Genomic DNA, 20,286 nt, shown 5'->3' with positions numbered 1-20,286 from the left:
ACCATGACACATGTGCTACGATACGATCCAGGGACGATACATTTTAATATGGAACGATTCGATGCGATTCGATTCAATGTTTAACGATCCGGTGCGATTTGATGAGATATGAATCAATCTGATAGATACAGTTAATATTCATTTAACATTAAGGCATTCATTTTCTATTAATTAAAATAAGCCATCCATAAAAGAGGCATTGCCTACTTTCAAACATATATATGGTATAGGGTCCATGGAATCGTAGGTTTTAATATTTATGTCTTTATGGAAATAAAGTGTTTCTTCTTTAAAGTGTTCTTGTTCTTAACCGATTCATATCTAATACCACCTTTAACATGTAGCTAAGTGACATTCAAAATAAATGGTATATTACGAGGGACAGATTGTAGCATTAAAAAAATCCTTTATTTAAGCATGCCAATTACAAAATACATGATATAAATACCATTTCAGGTTATACACCTTTACAATGGGGCTTGCTCGTTGCCGGAGACAATGGCAGCCAGTCTGTCTCTTGTAGCATTACCAGGTGTCTGGTTATCTGCTAGGGGGTCACGGGGAGGTTCGGGGTCATGCATTTCGAGTTGACTTATGATGACTAATGATGAGGTCACAGGGTAGGGACTACCGATGACGTCACAGGGTAGGGTTGTCCCGTTTGGTAGGGGAAGAAGGGTAGGGGTAGTGGGTCGGCTTAAAAGTTAGGGTTAGGGTTGAGCAATGAGGGGTAGGGTTGAGCAATGATTATGAATTAAAGTGTATGCGTGTATGTCTATATGTCTGTGTGCCTGGACACTTGACGAGAGATAGACAAGTTGTGCTCCATTGTTGGTTCAACTTCCACAGACGAAGAGATAGAACAAGTCAGACATCTATTGCAGTTTGATAATATGAAGAAAGTCAACAGGACAAAAGTAAAAATGAAAAAAAGATGATCGTGAATGATGGCAATGGCCGGCACAGGATGGTGAATGTTTTTACCCCGTTCATTCTCATTTGCACCATTAATCTCTCCCTTTCCCAGGTTAACAGCATATGCTCTACGATTTCTAATTTACTGCCAAATTTCCTTTTGCTGTACAATACTTCCCTATGATCCGTATACGTATTTAAGATTATTTACACTTGAATACTAAGAGCTCATTAGCTTATGGGAAGGCACTCCTGGAAAAGAAAACTCCAAAGCGAAGGACTGCAAACTAAAGGTCAGGCACCTGGGAGCAGAGGCCCACAGAAGTCTGACAAAAATGTAAAATTTCAAGTTTTCATGATTAACAGACTCATTTGTTTGTCAACTGGAACACGGTGTATCTTTGGGAAAGACAACAGCACCTACAAACTAATTTGTTTTTCAACTGGAACACGGTGTATCTTTGGGAAAGACAACAGCACCTACAAACTAATTTGTTTGCTAGCTTTGTGTTTTACTTTTTTTTTGCGTCATTAAATTGTATTCTCCCTCAAAGTATTTGTTGGATTATAGTTTTGTTTGATTAGATTGACACATGATATCTCATACCCCACCTTCTCCTCAGCCGATATAAACGGCTAGATACCTTTAGTTCCCAGAGTCACATCGCTATAATTCAGAGTTTGACTATCTGTTGTCACAGTTGGACAGTTGTTTAATCCGAAGATGGGAAGCAAAGGGATTTCAATGATAAAAAACCTGCAAACGCTGAGGAAGAAAACAACAGGCGTGCAAGAAACACTGCAGCAGTATGCACTGGCGGCCAACATGCATATAGATAAGGTGGTACATGGAGTTTCCCCCTGCCCTGCTCCACCCACCAACGCTGCCCAACACCTTCAATTATTAACACAGCCGCTCGGCACGCGACAGTTGTGCAATAAAAAAAGGGAAAGGAAAGGGATTTCATGTTCAGAACCCACAGAACACAGAGAGGGTAAACACTGCAATAAGGAGAAGCGATGGCAGCCGACATACCGGTAGACAAGGTAATGCTTTGATTGTTGGTTTTCTGCCAAACAAATTACTTCTACAGAAATGTTTTGAATTCTCTCAAAATGTTGTTTTTAAAAAGTTTAATATTATCTAAAAGGTCAAACAGATCTAACAATAGTTTTGCCTTGTTTATTCTAAAGTCAAGTTACAATTATTAACCTGTAGGATATCTCAAACAATTATGTTCAACCTAATGTAAAAACCCAGACAACAATGTCAGGCATATGTCAAATATTGTAGAACTTTGTTCAAATAAGATATTATCACATATGCATCCATACAATTTCTTTATCAATGTATTTATTTTGCTCAACTTTTCCTCAGACCACGACGCCGCCTCGGCCGAGTCTATTTGATTTCCATGGAGTCTCAATGATTCATTCTTTCACAGACAACTGGGAGAAAGTTCAAAACTTCCAAGCCAGATCAGATGATATCCTCATCGCGACGTACCCAAAAGCAGGTTTGTGAGCCCAACAATCGAAGTTGAGGAGATTTTGAGTGTATTAAATGCACGTTTTTGTAATTTTTGTCATCGTTACTTAAAGTAACTATCACCGAATGAGACAAGGCCTTCGGTCCACTGATGCTCTTGTATTTGCGGTATTATGACAAAATGGATGTAGGCTGCGTCACTTTGTATCTGTTGGAAATATAAAAGTACTGGCCAATAGTTTTTCCAAAGAGAATGACACTGAATTCTTCAAGATTAACACTTTTCTCTCTCTCTCTCTCTCTCTCTCTCTCTCTCTCTCTCTCTCTCTCTCTCTCTCTCTCTCTCTCTCTCTCTCTCTCTCTCTCTCTCTCTCTCTCTCTCAGGAACTACATGGGTCTCCTACATTCTTGATCTCCTGTATTTTTCCCAGTCACAGCCAGATCGTCAGACATCCACCCCTATTCATGAGAGAGTACCTTTCCTGGAGTCGAAGTACCCAAACCATCCTTCTGGTGAGATTGTGTTATATTTCCATGTCAGTCTTCTCATGAAAAATAAAATTGTTTAACATTTTTCTATTTCCCTATAATATTTTGGTAACTCACATTCATTATGGAAAACTTCTTTAAAATAGCATATGATACTGATATTTTTTAATGATATGGTCAGAAGTAGATTATGCCTTTTGTGAGCAAAATATCCCAAAAGTGAACAGTACACAGTACACTGAAGTATTAAATGTGAGTGCTATAAGTAAGTTAATGATGAGTTAATGGTTCATCTTCCCATTCAGGAACGGATCGGGCAGACAGTCTCGATTCTTCTCCTCGTCTCATCAAAACTCACCTGCCGGTCCAGATGATTCCAAAGTCGTTTTGGGAACAGAAATGCAGGGTACAGTATTTATTTTAAGTATAAAAGCTGAAGGTCGGCGTTAAGTACATTTGTACACCCTATTTTTAGTAAATTGTGCACAATTGTACAGCGGTGTTGTGTATTCTGAATATATTTTTTAATGACATTTCAATCAAAATCTGTGATAATTACTTTGAGATATATTTCATATGTATATTGATATATCATTGTAGTTATTTACAAAGGATGCCATTGCCAATAAAGACCTTACAAATATTGTTTCAGAGATGTAAATGCCTACAATGGGGGTTCTCTCTGCAGGTAGTGTATGTGGCCCGTAATGCTAAAGACAATGCAGTGTCTTTTTTCCACTTTGACCGCATGGACTTATGCCAACCAGAGCCAGGAGAGTGGAACAGCTACCTACAGAGATTCATGGACGGAAAGAGTCTGTACATCACACATTAAAGCAAAATATACATAATCAACAGAATTCAGGCCTACATTTTTCTCTGCTTCACCTTCATTAGAAGTTTCTGATGGATTCCTCTCTGATTTTAGTGTTATTTGGATCCTGGTATGATCATGTGACTGGCTGGTGGGAGAGGAAACAGTCCCATCCTGAAATCCACTACATGTTCTTTGAAGATATGGTTGAGGTAAGTAGTGTTTGTGTAAGAGCAGCAGTTCTTAATCAGGGGTATGTGTTCCCAAAATGAAAAAATAGAACCTTGTGGTCAAGATGTAGGGTTAAAGTGTGTGTGTGTGTGTGTGTGTGTGTGTGTGTGTGTGTGTGTGTGTGTGTGTGTGTGTGTGTGTGTGTGTGTGTGTGTGTGTGTGTGTGTGTGTGTGTGTGTGTGTGTAGGACACTGGACGAGAGATAGACAAGTTGAGTTCCTTTCTTGGTTCAAATTCGACAGCCGCAGAGAAGGAACAGATCAGACATCTCGTGCAGTTTGATAACATGAAGAAGAACGACATGACCAACTACTCATCATTTGACGAAATGGACTTTAATATCTCTCCCTTCATGAGAAAAGGTAAGACTTGTAACTTTAAAGGGCTCATGTCATGCCACCAGGTGTGTGTGATTAACTAATCACACCCACACCTGGTGGCATGACATGAGACCTTTAAAGGTTAAAGTTCACGATGTCCTTAATTTTGACTGACACATTAGCTGCATTCAAAATCGTTCCCTATTCATTCACTCACTATTCCCTATGTAGTGTTCATGATATAGTGCACTATATAGGGAACGAACAAACGAGAATTCTGACACTGCGCTGAACATTTCTAAACTTCAATTGCGTCAGTAAATGCGCCGGGTATTTGTGTGACGCAGAGAGATGCGCCCATATCATGAAACAAACCAGGCACTCACAAGGAAAGCTGGAGGTTGTATTGACGTTGAATGTTACATTTCCTTGTTCAAGGTATTTTTTAAATTATGTTTGAATGTTACATTTTCTATGTTAATTCCCAAATTAATTGTTGACATTTCTACCACAGCCGGAGACTCCATTAAATGTATTTCGTTTTCGCGGCTATTCAGCTTCTTCTCTTCCGGAAAACACGACCGCATTGCATTGTGGTATACGGGAGTAATGTGTAGGGAACATCGTATGTACACTCAAATTTTGGGTATTTTAAGTGCACTATATAAGTGCACGAAATTAACCACTGAGAATTCGAACACCACTACAAAATGGCGAGCACCCTATATAGTGCACTATATCCGTCATTGGGAACGATTTTGAACACAGCCATTGTATTTCACAGGGAAGGTTGGTGACTGGAAAAACCACTTCACCCTAGCCCAGAATGAACAGTTCGATGAAGACTATGTGAAGAAGATGAAGAAGAATGCATCACTGCAGTTCCGCACTATAGTCTGAAGTCTGGCCAGGCTACTCTCATATCATGATTAAACCTGAGTGACAGGAGGATATGTATGATCTTTCTAAAAGGACATAGTTAACAATGTCTTGTTGGGCTTTATATTAGTCCTAGCCATAATCGTCAATCGAAAGTGTGTTTGTCAATAATGAAAACATCCGCACTCAACAATAAAAATGTGTCTCATTGTTTTTAATTATATACTGTGTACAAAAAAAATATATATAAATGACATTATGCTCAGAAAAAAGCCTACAATACTCTGTAGCAATTTCGGTGGCTACACTGCATGGGTGGCGGCCACACACCTCGGTGGCTTTTCTGAGCACCTCCAACTAAAAGGATGTAGGGCGGTGTTGTTGAAAGACGTTTTGTCATTTTGCTTGTGATCTCTCCCTGAGTGTCTGTTGAGATGGCTGGTTTAACAGCTATTCAGCCTTACCTAGCCAAATGACCCCGTCCAATCAGACCCCGTCCAATAGAGGGAGAATGCCCAGTTCTGCACAAAAGTTTGAAGACCATGCAGGCTACTCTTGCATCATGATTGACGTGATGGACACAGAAGACACAGATGATCTCTACATGTTGGTAGATAAACAGTGTCTGGTTGGCCTTTCTTGGGTCTTAAGAAACCGGCCAACACCTTTAAGTAATCAAAATACAAAATGACCATAGATTAACTTGGCTCAAATAGCAGTACAAAATACCAACACGTTATCAAACTACGTATTTCAAATAGATGTAGCTGTGATCAAGCCATCTCTGTCAATGATTAACAGAATAACCCGCAAAATGAGCGTTGTGAAATCAAAAGAGGGGAAAGCAGGAGATATAAAGATCAGAACCCACACACCACAGAGGGAGTCAACTCTGCCGAAAGCAATGGCAGCCGACATGCCTGCAAACAAGGTATTTTTTTGATGATTGGTTTTATGCCTAACAAATTACTTCAACAGAAATGTTTTGAATCGTCCCAAAACGTTATCTTTAAAAAGTTTCATGTTATCTAAAGGGCAACAAAGATCTGACGATAGTTTTTGCATGTTAGGTCTAAAGTCAAGTTAAAATGAGTAACCTGTAGGTCATATCAAACAATTATGTTTAACATAATGTAAAAAAGCAGATACAGGCCTATGTCAAATATTGTACAAACTCTTTTCAAATAAGAAAATATCCCTTATGCATCCATCCAATGTATTTATCAATGTATTTATTTTGCTCATCTTTTCCCAAGAAAACGATGCCACCTCGGCCATATCTATTGGATTTCCATGGAGTCTCAATGACTCATTATTTCACAGACAACTGGGAGAAAATTCAAAACTTCCAAGCCAGACCAGATGATATCCTCATTGCAACATACCCAAAAGCAGGTTTGTGAGCCCAATGAGGTTTGTCATTGTTACTTGTGTAACTTGTGTCACTCTTGAGGATTTTCATGTCAATAAATGTATTTTAAGTACCTATCGACCAATTGAGACAAAGCCTATGATCCACTGGTGCTCTTGCATTCGCGGTATAATGACAAAATGGGTGTCGGCTGCATCACTTTATATCTTTGGGTAATAATATAACAGTACTGGTCAATGGAATTGCCAAAGAGAATGACACTGAAATCTTCAAGATCTCTCTCTCTCTCTCTCTCTCTCTCTCTCTCTCTCTCTCTCTCTCTCTCTCTCTCTCTCTCTCTCTCTCTCTCTCTCTCTCTCTCTCTCTCTCTCTCTCTCTCTCTCTCTCTCAGGAACTACATGGGTCTCCTACATTCTGGATCTCCTGTACTTTTCCCAGTCACAGCCAGATCGTCAGACATCCACCCCTATTTATGAGAGAGTACCTTTCCTGGAGATTATGATCCCAAACCATCCTTCTGGTTAGATTTTGATTATTTTCATGTCAGTCTTTAAGGAAAAATAAAACTTATTTAAATTTTTCTATTTCATTATGTTTTGGCAACTCACATTCATAATGGATTTTTTTTTTTAATAGTGACGGTTAGCCATGTGACACGATATAGTCAGAAGTAGATTATGCCTATTGTTCCGAATGCATCCCAAATGTGTAATTCACAGAAATGTTAACTGTGAAGACTCTCAGTGAGTTAAAGAATTGTAAATCTTCCCATTCAGGAACCGATCTGGCAGACAGTCTGGATTCTTCTCCTCGTCTCATCAAAACTCACCTCCCCATCCAGATGATTCCCAAGTCCTTTTGGGAAAAGAAATGCAGGGTACAGTATTCATTTAAAGTATAAAAGGGCACACATGAATCAATATACCAAACACTTAAAGTTAATGGTCTGAGCTAAGATAATTGTGCCAAATTGTGACATAATTGGACAATTTATTTTACAACAGATGTATTGACTGAGATAAATATTTTTAGTTTGTTGTTGACATTCCCATAAAATCTGTTACTTTGACAGATTATCTTTGATTTATATATTGATTTATCTTTGTGGTTATTTACAACAGATGCCATTGCCAATAAATACCCAACAATAACTGATAGCGATGAATATTGTTTAACAGATAGCGATGTTAATGCAGAAGTCCTAATGGGGGTTCTCTCTATGCAGGTAGTGTATGTGGCCCGTAATGCTAAAGACAATGCAGTGTCTTTTTTTCACTTTGACCGCATGACCTACGTCCAACCAGAGCCAGGAGACTGGAACAGCTTCCTACAGAGATTCATGGATGGAAAGAGTTTGTACATCACACATTTAAGCCAAATATACGTAATCAACGGAATATAAGCCGACAGTTACCTCTGCTTCACCTTCACTATAAGTGATCTGATTAATTCCTCTCTGGTTTTAGTGGTTTTTGGATCCTGGTATGATCATGTGACTGGCTGGTGGGAGAGGAAACAGTCCCATCCTAAAATCCACTACATGTTCTTTGAAGATATGGTTGAGGTAAGAAGTGTTTGTGTAAGAGCAGCAGTTCTTAACCACGGGTATGTGTTCCATACACATTTACTGAAGGTTATATATTTTCATCTTGGAACACGGGGGGTGTTCCAAGATAAAAAGATATAACCTTCAGAAAATGCAGTCAATGTTTGTTGTGCTAAAAGTGTGTGTGTGTGTGTGTGTGTGTGTGTGTGTGTGTGTGTGTGTGTGTGTGTGTGTGTGTGTGTGTGTGTGTGTGTGTGTGTGTGTGTGTGTGTGTGTGTGTGTGTGTGTGTGTGTGTGTGTGTAGGACACTGGACGAGAGATAGACAAGTTGAGCTCATTTCTCGGTTCAAATTCGACAGCCGCAGCGAAGGAACAGATCAGACATCTAGTGCAGTTTGATAACATGAAGAAAAATGACATGGCCAACTACTCATCATTTGAAACAATGGACTTTAAGATCTCTCCCTTCATGAGAAATGGTAAAACTTATAACTTTAAAGATTTAAGTTTATGATGTCCTTACCTTCGACTGACATTGTATACGTACATACATTGTATTTCACAGGGAAGGTTGGCGACTGGAAAGACCACTTCACCGTAACCCAGAATGAACAGTTTGATGAAGACTATAAGAAGAAGATGAAGAATACCACGCTGCAGTTCCGCACTTTAGTCTGAAGTCTGGCCAGTCAAGGACGAAGATTTAATGTGTCTTGTTGGCCTTTATATATTGCTAATCATAATCTTCATTCACAGTAAGTGTATTTGTCAAAAATGAAAACATCCCCCCTCAACAATAATATTTGTCATAATAAATGAATATAAAAATATGTGACATTGTTTTTATATACTGTGCTCTTTGTGTACAAAAAAAATAATTTAAATTAAATTATACTCAGAATAAAGCATACAGTAATCTGTAACAATGTCGGTGGCTGCACTCCACCAAGTTGGCTTTTCTGAGCTCCTCCAACTAAAAGGACGCAGGGCGGTGTTGTTGAAAGCTGGTTTATGTACGGTTTGCAGATATTCAAAAATGACATTGGTGCTCCATGTTGTCATGCAGGAGACCTTTCCTTGAGTGTCTATGGAGATGTCTGGTTTAACATGTATTCAGCCTTACCCAGCCTCAAAGTCAAATCAGACTCAGTCCAGGAGAGTCCAACGTCTATATTTGTTAACATTATTGATCCTGGTATATTATTCAACCGGTAGGGAGGTAGATGTCCTTTTCTCAAAGGCAGAAGATAATATAATGACCATTATTTTTGTTAAACCTACATTGTGATACATCTTTACCATACTGATGAGCTCTGTCTAAACAATGTTGAAGTAGAAAGTTTCCAAGAACAAATCATCCATCAACAAGTTCATTCATGTTATTTTTTTCTGTATGTATAAATCGATTGTGGGTTACAGCTTCAAAGATAAACGACATGGACTGGATACCTTTTCCCCTCTCACCCTCATCTTTCCCTGCAAACTTACGCACTAGATTTTGTTCAACCCTTTTAAAATACTCTTATACTTCACCCGTACACTTTAAAATGTAAGCTGCTCTGAACACTTTATATACAGTATACCCATACACATGAAATAAAGTAAATTTTGCAATTTGTTTACATTTATTTGTTCATTTATGAATCTTTTATATTTACATTACAGGTTTATCATCCGTCCATCATATTTACTATTTTATTTTATTTTTTAATTGTACTTTGCATCTCTATTTTCGCAAGTCTTCCTGCTGCTGTTGAACATCCCAACTGCCCCGTCTGGGATCAATAAAGTGTTATCTGAACTTATGAAGCTGAATTTACAGTTCTGCGCCAGCACATTTGACTGCATTCATCCTTCCATGTAAAATGTTTCATGTATTGTATAAAAATAAAACATTATTTTATGATCATGGTTTAACAGCGGTAATGTACTAGTGCAGGTGTCAGGAGCCAAAGGCTTTTTTTTTCTGGGAGCCCTTACCATGTGGCTCCTGGGTATGCCAAACAAATATTTATATTGATGAATATATTTTTAGCTTCATCCCCGAAAGGTGTCTCTGGGCACTAGCCAGATGGTTAGTCCGGCCTTGGGTGACGTATTGCTCTATAGATAGGCCTAGCTTTAGACTGGTAAAAAAAGTTAAGTGAAATGTATAATCCTTTAGGCTATGGTCAAGCATTTATGGTCAACTTTATTTAACTAACCGTCAACTGAAAACAAATAGCCTATATAGGCCTATGTCACATACTGTTTTAACTTTTTTTTGTTGACACACTCCACAATTGCTAATTAGCAACTCCCTGCAGGTGCTTATCCGCACAATCAATCATCAGCGATGAGAAAAAATGACACATACAATACAAATATATACTCACTAAATGTACCGAAATAAATTACTAAGTCCTTGTGTGCAGTGGCGGTTTTAGGTACGGGCAAACCAGGCAGCCCGGGGCGGCATATTTGTGGGGGGCGCCAAGTCACATGGGGGGCGCCACGAGCAGTAAAAAAAAATTTGCGCTGCGTAGCGGTTATCAATGAAGTACTACATAACATTGTGTTGGGAATAGGTATTTTGGCGCCCCCTCTGGCTGCATGCGCACACCTTCGTTGAGAAGGTGCCATGCGCAGACGGAATGAAACCCCCACCGAAGTCCGTAGGTTCTAGTGGCCACTTGGCGCCACTGGTCCTCACTCCCTCTACACACCTGTCTGCAATCTACGATCACCGTTCCCTACTTCAGCCGAGGATCTCCCGGCTGAAGTAGGGAACGGTAGTAGGGAAGTAGGGAATCAGCCGGCGCCAGTTCGTCGTTTACCACTACTCAGTTAGTATCGGTCCTACCAGCGTTATCCAAAGTCTAGCCCGTTTTAGCCTGTCCTCCAGTAACCCTTTTTCCTCCGTTTCTAGTTCTCCGTTCGTCACCCTGTTGCCGAATCCCTGCCTGCCTGACTACCCGCCTACCGCCGAGCCCCTGCCTGCCTGACTGCCTACCTGTTACCGAACCCTCGCCTGCCTGACCATGGCTTGCCTAGCCCCGGCTTGTCGTTACTCCTTGCCCAATAAACCCAACTTCCTAAATACCCCGTCTCAGCTCCTCTGTGTCAAGAGAGAATCAAGCTTGAGCTGTTAACAAAGCCTATTTTGTAGTTAAATTGGATATTTATCACACAACTTAATGCATGTCAAGACTTGAATGTGTCAGCAGGCTTTTATTAGTGCTTATCACTCAAGGCTAATGTACAGGGTGTGTTTTTTAACTGATTGTATTGTAAAGTTAAGCATTCTGTGTTTACACGCCACCTTGTATCCTCAGAGACTGAGAGGCAAGCAGTTGGAATTCTTGAATGTTAAATGTCCTGCATTGCTTCGGCCCACCATTTGCAATGACCTGGCTCAGTGGGGAAAATGGGACATATTTAAATGTTGCTATGCAGTAAGATTTCAGAATTATCAGTCTGCCTATCACAGCCACTATCTTTGCGAAGAATTTGAACAGCCTGCCTCAGTTTCTTAGTCCGTGAGCATGCGCAGTGGCAAATTAACACAGAACCATAACTTGTAGATTGTTCCATAAGGAAAACAACAAGGCCATAATTGACCATCATAAAATGACCTCCTGGGATACCAAAGTGTATTATGAAGCTGGTTCTCCGTCTGTGGTACACCCTTTGTAAGGAATATTATGTTTTTTGAAGCCGTATTGATAACATTAATAATAATAACTATAGAAATGTTTTATTTTAAGCTTTATTTTAGCTTTGCTTTGATTTTGTTGGTTTATCTAGCTATTTGTTAACCAGTGTTATCTGTCCACTCCATTTATTATCATAAAGCCTGCCATGAAGGGAACAGTAGGGGCAGTCGACTCAACATCTGCTGCTTGTATATGTCTCCTGGAAGTGGGGCCCCCTTTAGATCTGCTTGGGGAATATGCAGGAAGCTCTGGACAATAGACAATAGTCTTCTGGAGAGGGGTGGAAACCGTTTGGCCCAAAAGTAATAGAAAGACGTATTTCATGTTATGGTCGTAATTCCTATCTCTATCAGCCTGTCAAACGTTGATGCAGTTATTGTGGTCAAATGACAGTTGTGTAAACCAAAGAGAGGAAGGAAGGGATTTCAAAAGAACATAGAGAACGAAAACCAGGGGCTTGCAACGCTGCCAGAAAAGCTAGGGAGAAGAAATGGCAGCTGACAAGGTAATGTTTGGATTGAATGTTTCAGGCCTTTTCTGAATCCTCCCAGAGAGTGGTCTTTACCAAAAGTATCATGTTCTTTATGAGGTGAACAAAGATAGTTTTAGTTAGTTAGGATGTATTTTGACTTCAAGGCAAAGTCCAGTCTAGAATTAACCTGTAGACTTTTTAAAACAATTATGTTCAATTGCTGGACACTGACAACAAATACCATGTAAAGTCCTGTGTCAAATATTGTTAAAAATATTTTCACATAAGAAAAAATATCCTTTTGGTATCTTCAAAATGCATCTATACATTTATTTGTTTTGTTGATCTTTAATTCAGACAATGATGCCGCCTCGGCCAAATCTATTTGATTTCCATGGAGTTTCAATGGTCCATTATTTCACGGACAACTGGGAGAAAATTCAAAACTTCCAAGCCAGACCAGATGATATCCTGATTGCAACATACCCAAAAGCAGGTTTGTGGACTAGAAATCAAGAGATCAGAGATTTTGAGAGTGGTAATTACATGGTTTAGTAATGTTTTTTTTTCGTTTTTTTCAGGAACTACATGGGTCTCCTACATTCTTGATCTTCTGTACTTCTCTCAGACACAGCCAGATCGTCAGACATCCACTCCTATTCATGATAGAGTACCTTTCCTGGAGATTACGTCGGTTCCAAACCATCCTTCTGGTTAGATTGTGAATATTTTCCAGTTCACTCATTTAATGAAAAATGAAATGCATTTAAACATTTTACACACGTCTTACCATTCAGGAACCGATCTGGCAGACAATCTGGTTACTTCTCCTCGTCTCATCAAAACTCACCTGCCGGTCCAGATGGTTCCCAAGTCCTTTTGGGAACAGAAATGCAGGGTACAGTATTCATTTAAAATATAAATGGGCACACATGAAACAACATGCAATAAAAGTTTATAGTGCTCCAAAATTTGGCGAACATAACTTAAGTATTTTTTATTTACTTAAATAGCAGTATTGTGTATTATGAATAGAAGTAGTTTTATTATTTAAATCTGTAATGCTTACTTTTAAATTTACGTCACATGTATCTTTGTAGTTGGTTTTGAAAGATATCTTTGCCAATAAGTACCGAAAAAATACTGATAGCGTTCTTAGTGCAGGGTCCTAATGGGGGTTCTCTCTGTGCAGGTAGTGTATGTGGCCCGTAATGCTAAAGACAATGCAGTGTCTTATTACCACTTTGACCGCATGAATGTATGCCAACCCGAGCCAGGAGACTGGAACAGCTTTCTACAGAGATTCATGGACGGAAAGAGTCAGTGCCTCAAAATATACCTAATCAATAGAATAGGCCTTATTTTTCCTCTGCTTCACCCTTACTATAAGTTATCTGATGGATTACTCTCTGGTTTTAGTGGTTTTTGGATCCTGGTTTGATCATGTGACTGGCTGGTGGGAGAAGAAACAGTCCCATCCTAAAATCCACTACATGTTCTTTGAAGATATGGTTGAGGTAAGTGGTGTTTGTGTAAGAGCCGCAATTTCTTAACCAGGGGTCTGTGTTACCAAGGGGTACTTGGAAAGATGAAGCATACACTAATAGGAACAATTGACCCACAGTTTATAAGTGTGTGTGTGTGTGTGTGTGTGTGTGTGTGTGTGTGTGTGTGTGTGTGTGTGTGTGTGTGTGTGTGTGTGTGTGTGTGTGTGTGTGTGTGTGTGTGTGTGTGTGTGTGTGTGTGTGTGTGTGTGTGTGTGTTTGTCTGTGATTGATTGTTTCTGCACAGGACACTGGACGAGAGATAAACAAGTTGTGCTCCTTTCTTGGTTTGACCTCGACAACCAAAGAGAAGGAACAAATCAGACATCAATCGCAGTTTGATAATATGAAGAAAGATGACATGGCCAACTATTCAACTGTGGAAGTCATGGACTTTAAGATCTCTCCCTTCATGAGAAAAGGTAATTCAGACAATGGAAAAGATGAAAGTTTATGATGTCCTTACTTTTGACAAACACCTTGTATTTCACAGGGAAGGTTGGTGACTGGAAAAACCACTTCACCGTAGCCCAGAATGATCAGTTTGATGAAGACTATAAGAAGAAGATGAAGAATACCACGCTGCAGTTCCGCACTGTAGTCTGATGTTCGGCAAGACTGCTCTTGCATCATGATTAAACCTGAGTGACAGAGGAGGATATGTATGATCTTTCTACAAGGACATACAGTGTTTTTCTGGTCTTTGAAACATTTGTATGTATATATATATATATATATTACTATTTAGTAAGACCATGAGTCGTCCTAGACAAGCCGGGGTCACTAATAGTGCTAATCATAAACCAAATAATAGTCAGATATAGGGCTTGACCAACACAGCCTCTATTGTGGAAGCATAGGAGCATTCAAATGTTGGTTTTTATTATGATGGAAGTCATGTATTTTGTAATAGTAATTAATCGTGTAATTATGATTTGAGTTAAATCAGCAAATGTATATTTTCATGTTAGAATTAGAATGTTAGAATTAAAATGTATTACATAGAATACATATTTTCAAAATTAATAGGATATCTCTGCAAACCAAAGTGGAAAACCAACCAATGTAATGAGATGTTTCTTGAAAGATGGTTGCATGTGGCATCCTTAATTCAATGGCAGAAGATACTTTAATGATAACCTTATTCATTAAACCTTGGTGTAACTTCTGTAATTACAGACTAGCTTAGTTTCAAAAATATTGAACACAAAAGTTACAAAGAGTGGAACATATCCATCAATAATTTCATTCATGTTTATTTTTTACTTTCTGTAAGTAGAAAGTGATTCTTGTTAAAGGCATCAAAACGGCTGTGGCATACATGCCTATTCCCCTGCCACCCCACCATCTTATTTGACCCTCCTCTACGTCACATAAACACATTTAGTTTAATTTACTGAGTTTGGACCCTTTAAAAACATAAACCCATTAACTTGGAAAATCGCTCATTTTGCAGTTAGGCTACTCTATTTTTGCACGTCTTCCTTCTTTTGTTAACTGCCAAATGTCCCTGCCTGGGGTCAATACAGTTGAATCTTATCTAATCTTTACAGTTCTGCGTCATCACATTTGCAAAGATCCAGCCTCAGAGCAGCTCAGACAGACCACAGATCTTTGCAGAGCTGCCTTCCTTTATTTATCATTCAAACTAAAATGTTTATTATGTTATAAAAAAGACGTTATTTTATGATCGGAGGTTTAACAATGGTATTGTACTACTGCAGGGGTCAGGAGCCGGAGGTTCTTGAGCTGGATGCCCCTCCAATGTGGCGCCTTGATACGCCAAAGTATTATTTTTAAAACTAATGTTTAATGAATGTATCCTTCCTCAATATTCTTCAATCTAAAAATATGTTTGAAAAAACAACAACAATAAATATGTATTAATAAACAAAGAATTTCTCAAATGTTCAAATGTATCTCAAGGTTGTTATGGCCACTAGGTCTTATGTCATCCAGGTCTTATGGATACTTTAACATAAGCCCATACTCTTGGAATACAGCTCATTTTGCACTTCCTGTAATTTTCCCTCCCTTTATTTTTGTATTTATATTATCTATATAATACATATTCACATTACGTGACATTACACTCTTAAGTATAGTCTACATGGGGAGGGGTCAGGGAGGGGTTCCTCTTTCACGGACGCCACCATGTCCGTAGTGGCTAAAACTCCCTTGTAGTGCATTCGTAAATCGCTCTAAACATATTCAGTCGATTAACCACTCTTTGACAGAAAGAACGAGGTCTACGCGTGTTTACTGTTGAAACGACGGTAGAAAAATTGTGCGTTTGCTCGTCTTTACTGAAAGCCACAAAATGACACAAAACACACAGTTTTCGAATCTCGATTCTTCCCCTTGCCCCTTTTGCTTTGTCTTTGTCTTTGTCTTAACCAAGACAAAGACAAAGACAAAGCAAAAGGGGCAAGGGGAAGAATCGAGATTCGGCCCAAGTGAGCTCTCAAATCATCTTAAAAATAAGGGGTACATAACACTCAATCTTATCCCTTAATCTTGATCAAATTGGGTATTGAGACACCACTAGCTCTCACATGAACGCGCAACTTCAAGGGTAAGGGGGAAGATAAGGGGTAAGGGGAAGTATTGAGATTGGGCCTTACTTTTCCTAAGTGCTACAGTTTAACAGCGCCCTCTATAGCAACCAATGTCCTATGCATCTCTAATAATTATAAGTAATGAAAACAAGTACACTCGACAGTTATTAAACTAAAATGCAAAACTATGCAAAACAATTAGTTAATCAATCTAATAAACAATCACTAAATAATAATCTAAATATATAATATCTAAATCCTAATAATATCTAAGTCTAAATTACAATATGGAAAAATTGCACTAACAATTCCGGCCCCTAATTGCTCATCATGGGGATGACAATTAACTAACTAAAACTAAAGAATAATTTTGCATTTTCTAATTTCCTTCTGTCCTCTTTCATATGTCTAAAACAACATAAACAACCTCGACCAATCTAGTTGAAGCCCACAAGATAGGCAACTATGAAAATAATAAAGTCCTAGATAATAATGTCCTTTATTGTCCATGAGATTCTTCCATCTCGAGCAGGAGACACAACTTATCTATGGGTCTCTCTAAGGTGCTGGTCTTTGTTTTGACAAGGACCTGACGGACAAACCCTTTGGCATCGGGAATTGTCTTCTCAACTTTTCCCATCAACCAGACGAGAGGGCTCCTCTTGGAGCCCTCTCGTCCACGATTAGTACGATGTCTCCCTCTTTCACATTTCTCCTCTTCTCCAGCCACTTCTGCCTTTCTTGCAGTAGGGGCAAGTATTCTCTGGACCAGCGCTTCCAGAAGATGTCAGAGATATACTGCACCTGCCTCCATCTTCGTTTTGAATATAGATCCTTCTTCTGAAACACACCTGGAGGGAGTGCTGGTTTTCCCTTGAGCAGGAGAAGATGATTCGGCGTCAGTGGCTCGAGGTCGTCCACATCATCAGATGACTTGGTAAGGGGTCTGCTGTTGATCACTGCTTCTACTTCACACATCACAGTTTGCAGACGTTCATCATCCAGTGACTGGAGCTTCAGAAGGTTGGTAAGTATCTTCCGGACTGTTCTTAACTGTCGCTCCCAGATACCACCGTGTTGCGACCCGGCAGGCGGGTTGAAGATCCAAGTGACTCCCCTTTGCAGTAGAGCCTCAGAGATCTGGGACTGGTTCCATTCTTTCATTGCCTGGCGGATCTCGTGTTCTGTAGCTACCAGGTTCATTCCATTATCGGATCTCATAACCTCCACTTGTCCTCTTCTGGCTATGAAATGTCTCACTGCATTTATACACAAGGCAATGTCGAGAGAGTGCGAGATTTCTATGTGGACTGCTGTGACTGTAAGGCAAGTAAACAAGACTCAATAACGCTTGACTTGCACACGTCCACGCTTTGCTTCAAAGGGGCCGAAAGAGTCTCCACAGACGTTAGTGAACGGTGGATGGTCAGGCAGTAGACGATCAGGTGGTAGATTCGCCATCTTCTGTTCACTCACAGCAGCTTGACACTTCCGGCATTTCACACACTTTGAAAGCACACTTATCACCGCTGCATTTCCTTTGCGTATCCAGACCCTTTGTCTCAGCTGAGCAAGGGTATGGTTTCTCCATGCATGTCTGATTTCCTCATGAGCGTTCCTGATGATCAGGGTCGTGATGTGGTGATCCTTGGCCAGGATAGCTGGATGCTTTGTGTGTTCTGGCAAGGCTGCCCGGTGCTATCTTCCACCAACCCGGAGAACCCCATCTTGGAGGAAGGGATCCAGTTTCATGATAGAACTACTTCTCTTGATCTTTTCACCTTTCTGCAGAGCGCAAAGCTCCTCAAGGAGGTCTCTAAATTCAATATGGCCATTGCCCGAAAAAGGCAGCGGCCATATTTGGTTCAAATTTTTAACCAAATGCGCTACAAATTATGATGTGGTTTCTATTTTATGTTCATTGACCACAGGTAGTCCATTGGCATATTTTCATTTATGCTTGTGTAAGTCTGTAACCTTGATTAATATCCTTTTAAAAGTGAAATGCTTTCAGTGTAACACAGGTGAATACATTCAAAGTTTAATCATATATGAAAGAATAAGGCACATCTATTATTGCAAGGCAATATCCATATTATGTCAAATTGTTAAAAGAATAATATAGTACATTTGTCCAAAACTCTGAAAGGTTTGTTTAGCATAACAAAAAAACAGCAATAACATGAAAAACAACAGTGAATTCTGATGGTCTCTTACATGAATTGACATTATCACTCACATTCACCGGATCACTCATCGTCTCTACCATCATTGTTTGTACAAGCACCCTCACATGCACATATAGAAGTGCAACGAACTCGGGCTTTACAGCACTTGCAGTGCCTGCTTTCTTGCAGCCACAGTAGAGGAGAATGGTGCAGGCTTTACTGGCGTCTCCGAGATTAGTACGTTTCCCAAGTCTTGCTCGTAGAGTCCCGATACCATCCCCATGCATTGAACTCCCACCCAGCTTGGGTGGGAGGCAGGTTCCGAGAGACTTGGTACCATTCGAGAAAAGGTGATGTCTAGCTTCATCTACGCGGCTGGAACCACAGCTCTTGCTGTACATGATGACAACCATACGCTCCAGTCTTTGGACATGGACATCATTGTTGATCTGTTCAGGGTCGGAGGTGAGGGTAACCAGGGATTCTGTGAGATCTGGTGTTGCCTCCCAAGCTGTCCATGCACTCTTTTTCCCATGGCCCAGGAATGTTGAGGTTGTGTCACAGCCTGTTAAAGTGTGGAAGAGTCGAAAGGCCAGTGACTTCTGGGGACCAAGATGCTTGCTGATTTCATGAGCAGGAATGTCCCCATAGCTTTTTCCACCTGCAAAGCCGATCCAGAGCTCTGTGAGGCCGATTGTGTTGAAGAAGCGGATGGCAAGGATGACAACATTGCTGTCAACAGTCCGGACAAATGCCTTTTTATGGCCATCGGCCCCAGCATGTGCAAGATGCAGGAATAATCTTGTATCTGCTTCTGTATGATTACAAGGCTGAAGGGCAGACGTGTCATACCCTGGTCTGCTGGAGAGTACAGCTTCTTTCTTGTTCTCTTGTAAAGGCAAATGTGGGGTCTAAACATAGGCAATCACAAATGCAAGCATTCCTGTGTGTGTCATGGTGAATAAAATTAAATAGACATCAAGTTTTCATCTGTAGCTTATTTGTTTCAAAATTTGTAGTCATAACCCTTTTTCATATAGGAGCCAGATTGGATTTGGGGTCCACATATAACCAATCATAAATATAAATAATTATTGTTTTGTGTTTCCCGTAGCCAGAAAAGGTAAAATATATATCAACCTTACATTTGTATCTCATCGGGTTCAAAATATGCAGCCGATTCCCTTTTCAGGTGGCGGCCATATTGGATTTGGAGGATTAAGGGGTCAAAGAATATTCTGGATCATAAATATAAACATTCCTATGTGTTTCCCATGATCAATTAAGCTAAAAAATACATCAAGTTTGTATTTGTAGCTCATGTGGTTCAAAAGCTAAAGTCTGAACCCTTTTCAGGCAGCGGCCATATTGGATTTGACCGCCATCTTGGCCCTGAGGGTCGCTGGCTCCGGCGCCCTAGCTAAATCATTTCAGTATGACCTGAACTACATCTGTGCCAAATTTGACGCTTTTAGATGAATTTTCGCGAAATGACCTATTTATGTGCTTAATTCCCCCCAACTAATTCTGTTGTTTATGGCGCTTTTCTACCGGACCCAGCACGCCTCAGCCCAGTAGTGAGGGTGCGATATAGCCCAGCTCAGTTGATTGGAGCAGAGTGGAGGCCACGTTGACTTAATAGCAAAAGCCTGGCTCCCTTGGTGTACATATCATTCATGTCAGACCTATTCAGAGAATGAGATACAGTAAGTAAATAATAAAAGTAAATGATAAGCGACATTACAGTCATAGTATTATGTTCAGAAAGTTAGGTCAAACATTGATAGGGTGATA

General features: G+C 39.9%; 3 protein-coding genes across 3 annotated transcripts; all 3 read left to right on the top strand.

Moving 5' to 3' along the window:
- Nucleotides 1–1,852: 1,852 nt before the first annotated feature.
- On the top strand, nucleotides 1,853–5,160 carry LOC130384310 (cytosolic sulfotransferase 3-like). Its single transcript, XM_056592436.1, has 8 exons — nucleotides 1,853–1,962; nucleotides 2,294–2,432; nucleotides 2,789–2,917; nucleotides 3,199–3,299; nucleotides 3,582–3,708; nucleotides 3,822–3,919; nucleotides 4,126–4,300; nucleotides 5,043–5,160. The coding sequence occupies exons 1-8, from the start codon at nucleotides 1,936–1,938 to the stop codon at nucleotides 5,156–5,158; spliced, it is 912 nt and encodes a 303-aa protein (XP_056448411.1). The 5' UTR covers nucleotides 1,853–1,935; the 3' UTR covers nucleotides 5,159–5,160.
- A 767-nt stretch (nucleotides 5,161–5,927) lies between these two features.
- LOC130384299 (cytosolic sulfotransferase 3-like) lies at nucleotides 5,928–9,665 on the top strand. The gene is made up of 8 exons (XM_056592425.1): nucleotides 5,928–6,068; nucleotides 6,394–6,532; nucleotides 6,901–7,029; nucleotides 7,286–7,386; nucleotides 7,735–7,861; nucleotides 7,976–8,073; nucleotides 8,360–8,534; nucleotides 8,621–9,665. Exons 1-8 carry the CDS (start codon nucleotides 5,928–5,930, stop codon nucleotides 8,731–8,733), a joined length of 1,023 nt encoding a protein of 340 aa, XP_056448400.1. The 3' UTR covers nucleotides 8,734–9,665.
- A 2,331-nt stretch (nucleotides 9,666–11,996) lies between these two features.
- On the top strand, nucleotides 11,997–15,662 carry LOC130384320 (cytosolic sulfotransferase 3-like). The gene is made up of 8 exons (XM_056592447.1): nucleotides 11,997–12,255; nucleotides 12,580–12,718; nucleotides 12,804–12,935; nucleotides 13,020–13,120; nucleotides 13,415–13,541; nucleotides 13,642–13,739; nucleotides 14,014–14,188; nucleotides 14,260–15,662. The coding sequence occupies exons 1-8, from the start codon at nucleotides 12,241–12,243 to the stop codon at nucleotides 14,370–14,372; spliced, it is 900 nt and encodes a 299-aa protein (XP_056448422.1). The 5' UTR covers nucleotides 11,997–12,240; the 3' UTR covers nucleotides 14,373–15,662.
- Nucleotides 15,663–20,286: the final 4,624 nt, after the last annotated feature.

The sequence above is a fragment of the Gadus chalcogrammus genome, chromosome 1 (genome assembly GCF_026213295.1).
Source record: "Gadus chalcogrammus isolate NIFS_2021 chromosome 1, NIFS_Gcha_1.0, whole genome shotgun sequence".
Classification (NCBI taxonomy): domain Eukaryota; kingdom Metazoa; phylum Chordata; class Actinopteri; order Gadiformes; family Gadidae; genus Gadus; species Gadus chalcogrammus.
The sequence above is the reverse complement of the archived record's forward strand: the minus strand, read 5'-3'. Positions and strand labels throughout refer to the sequence as shown.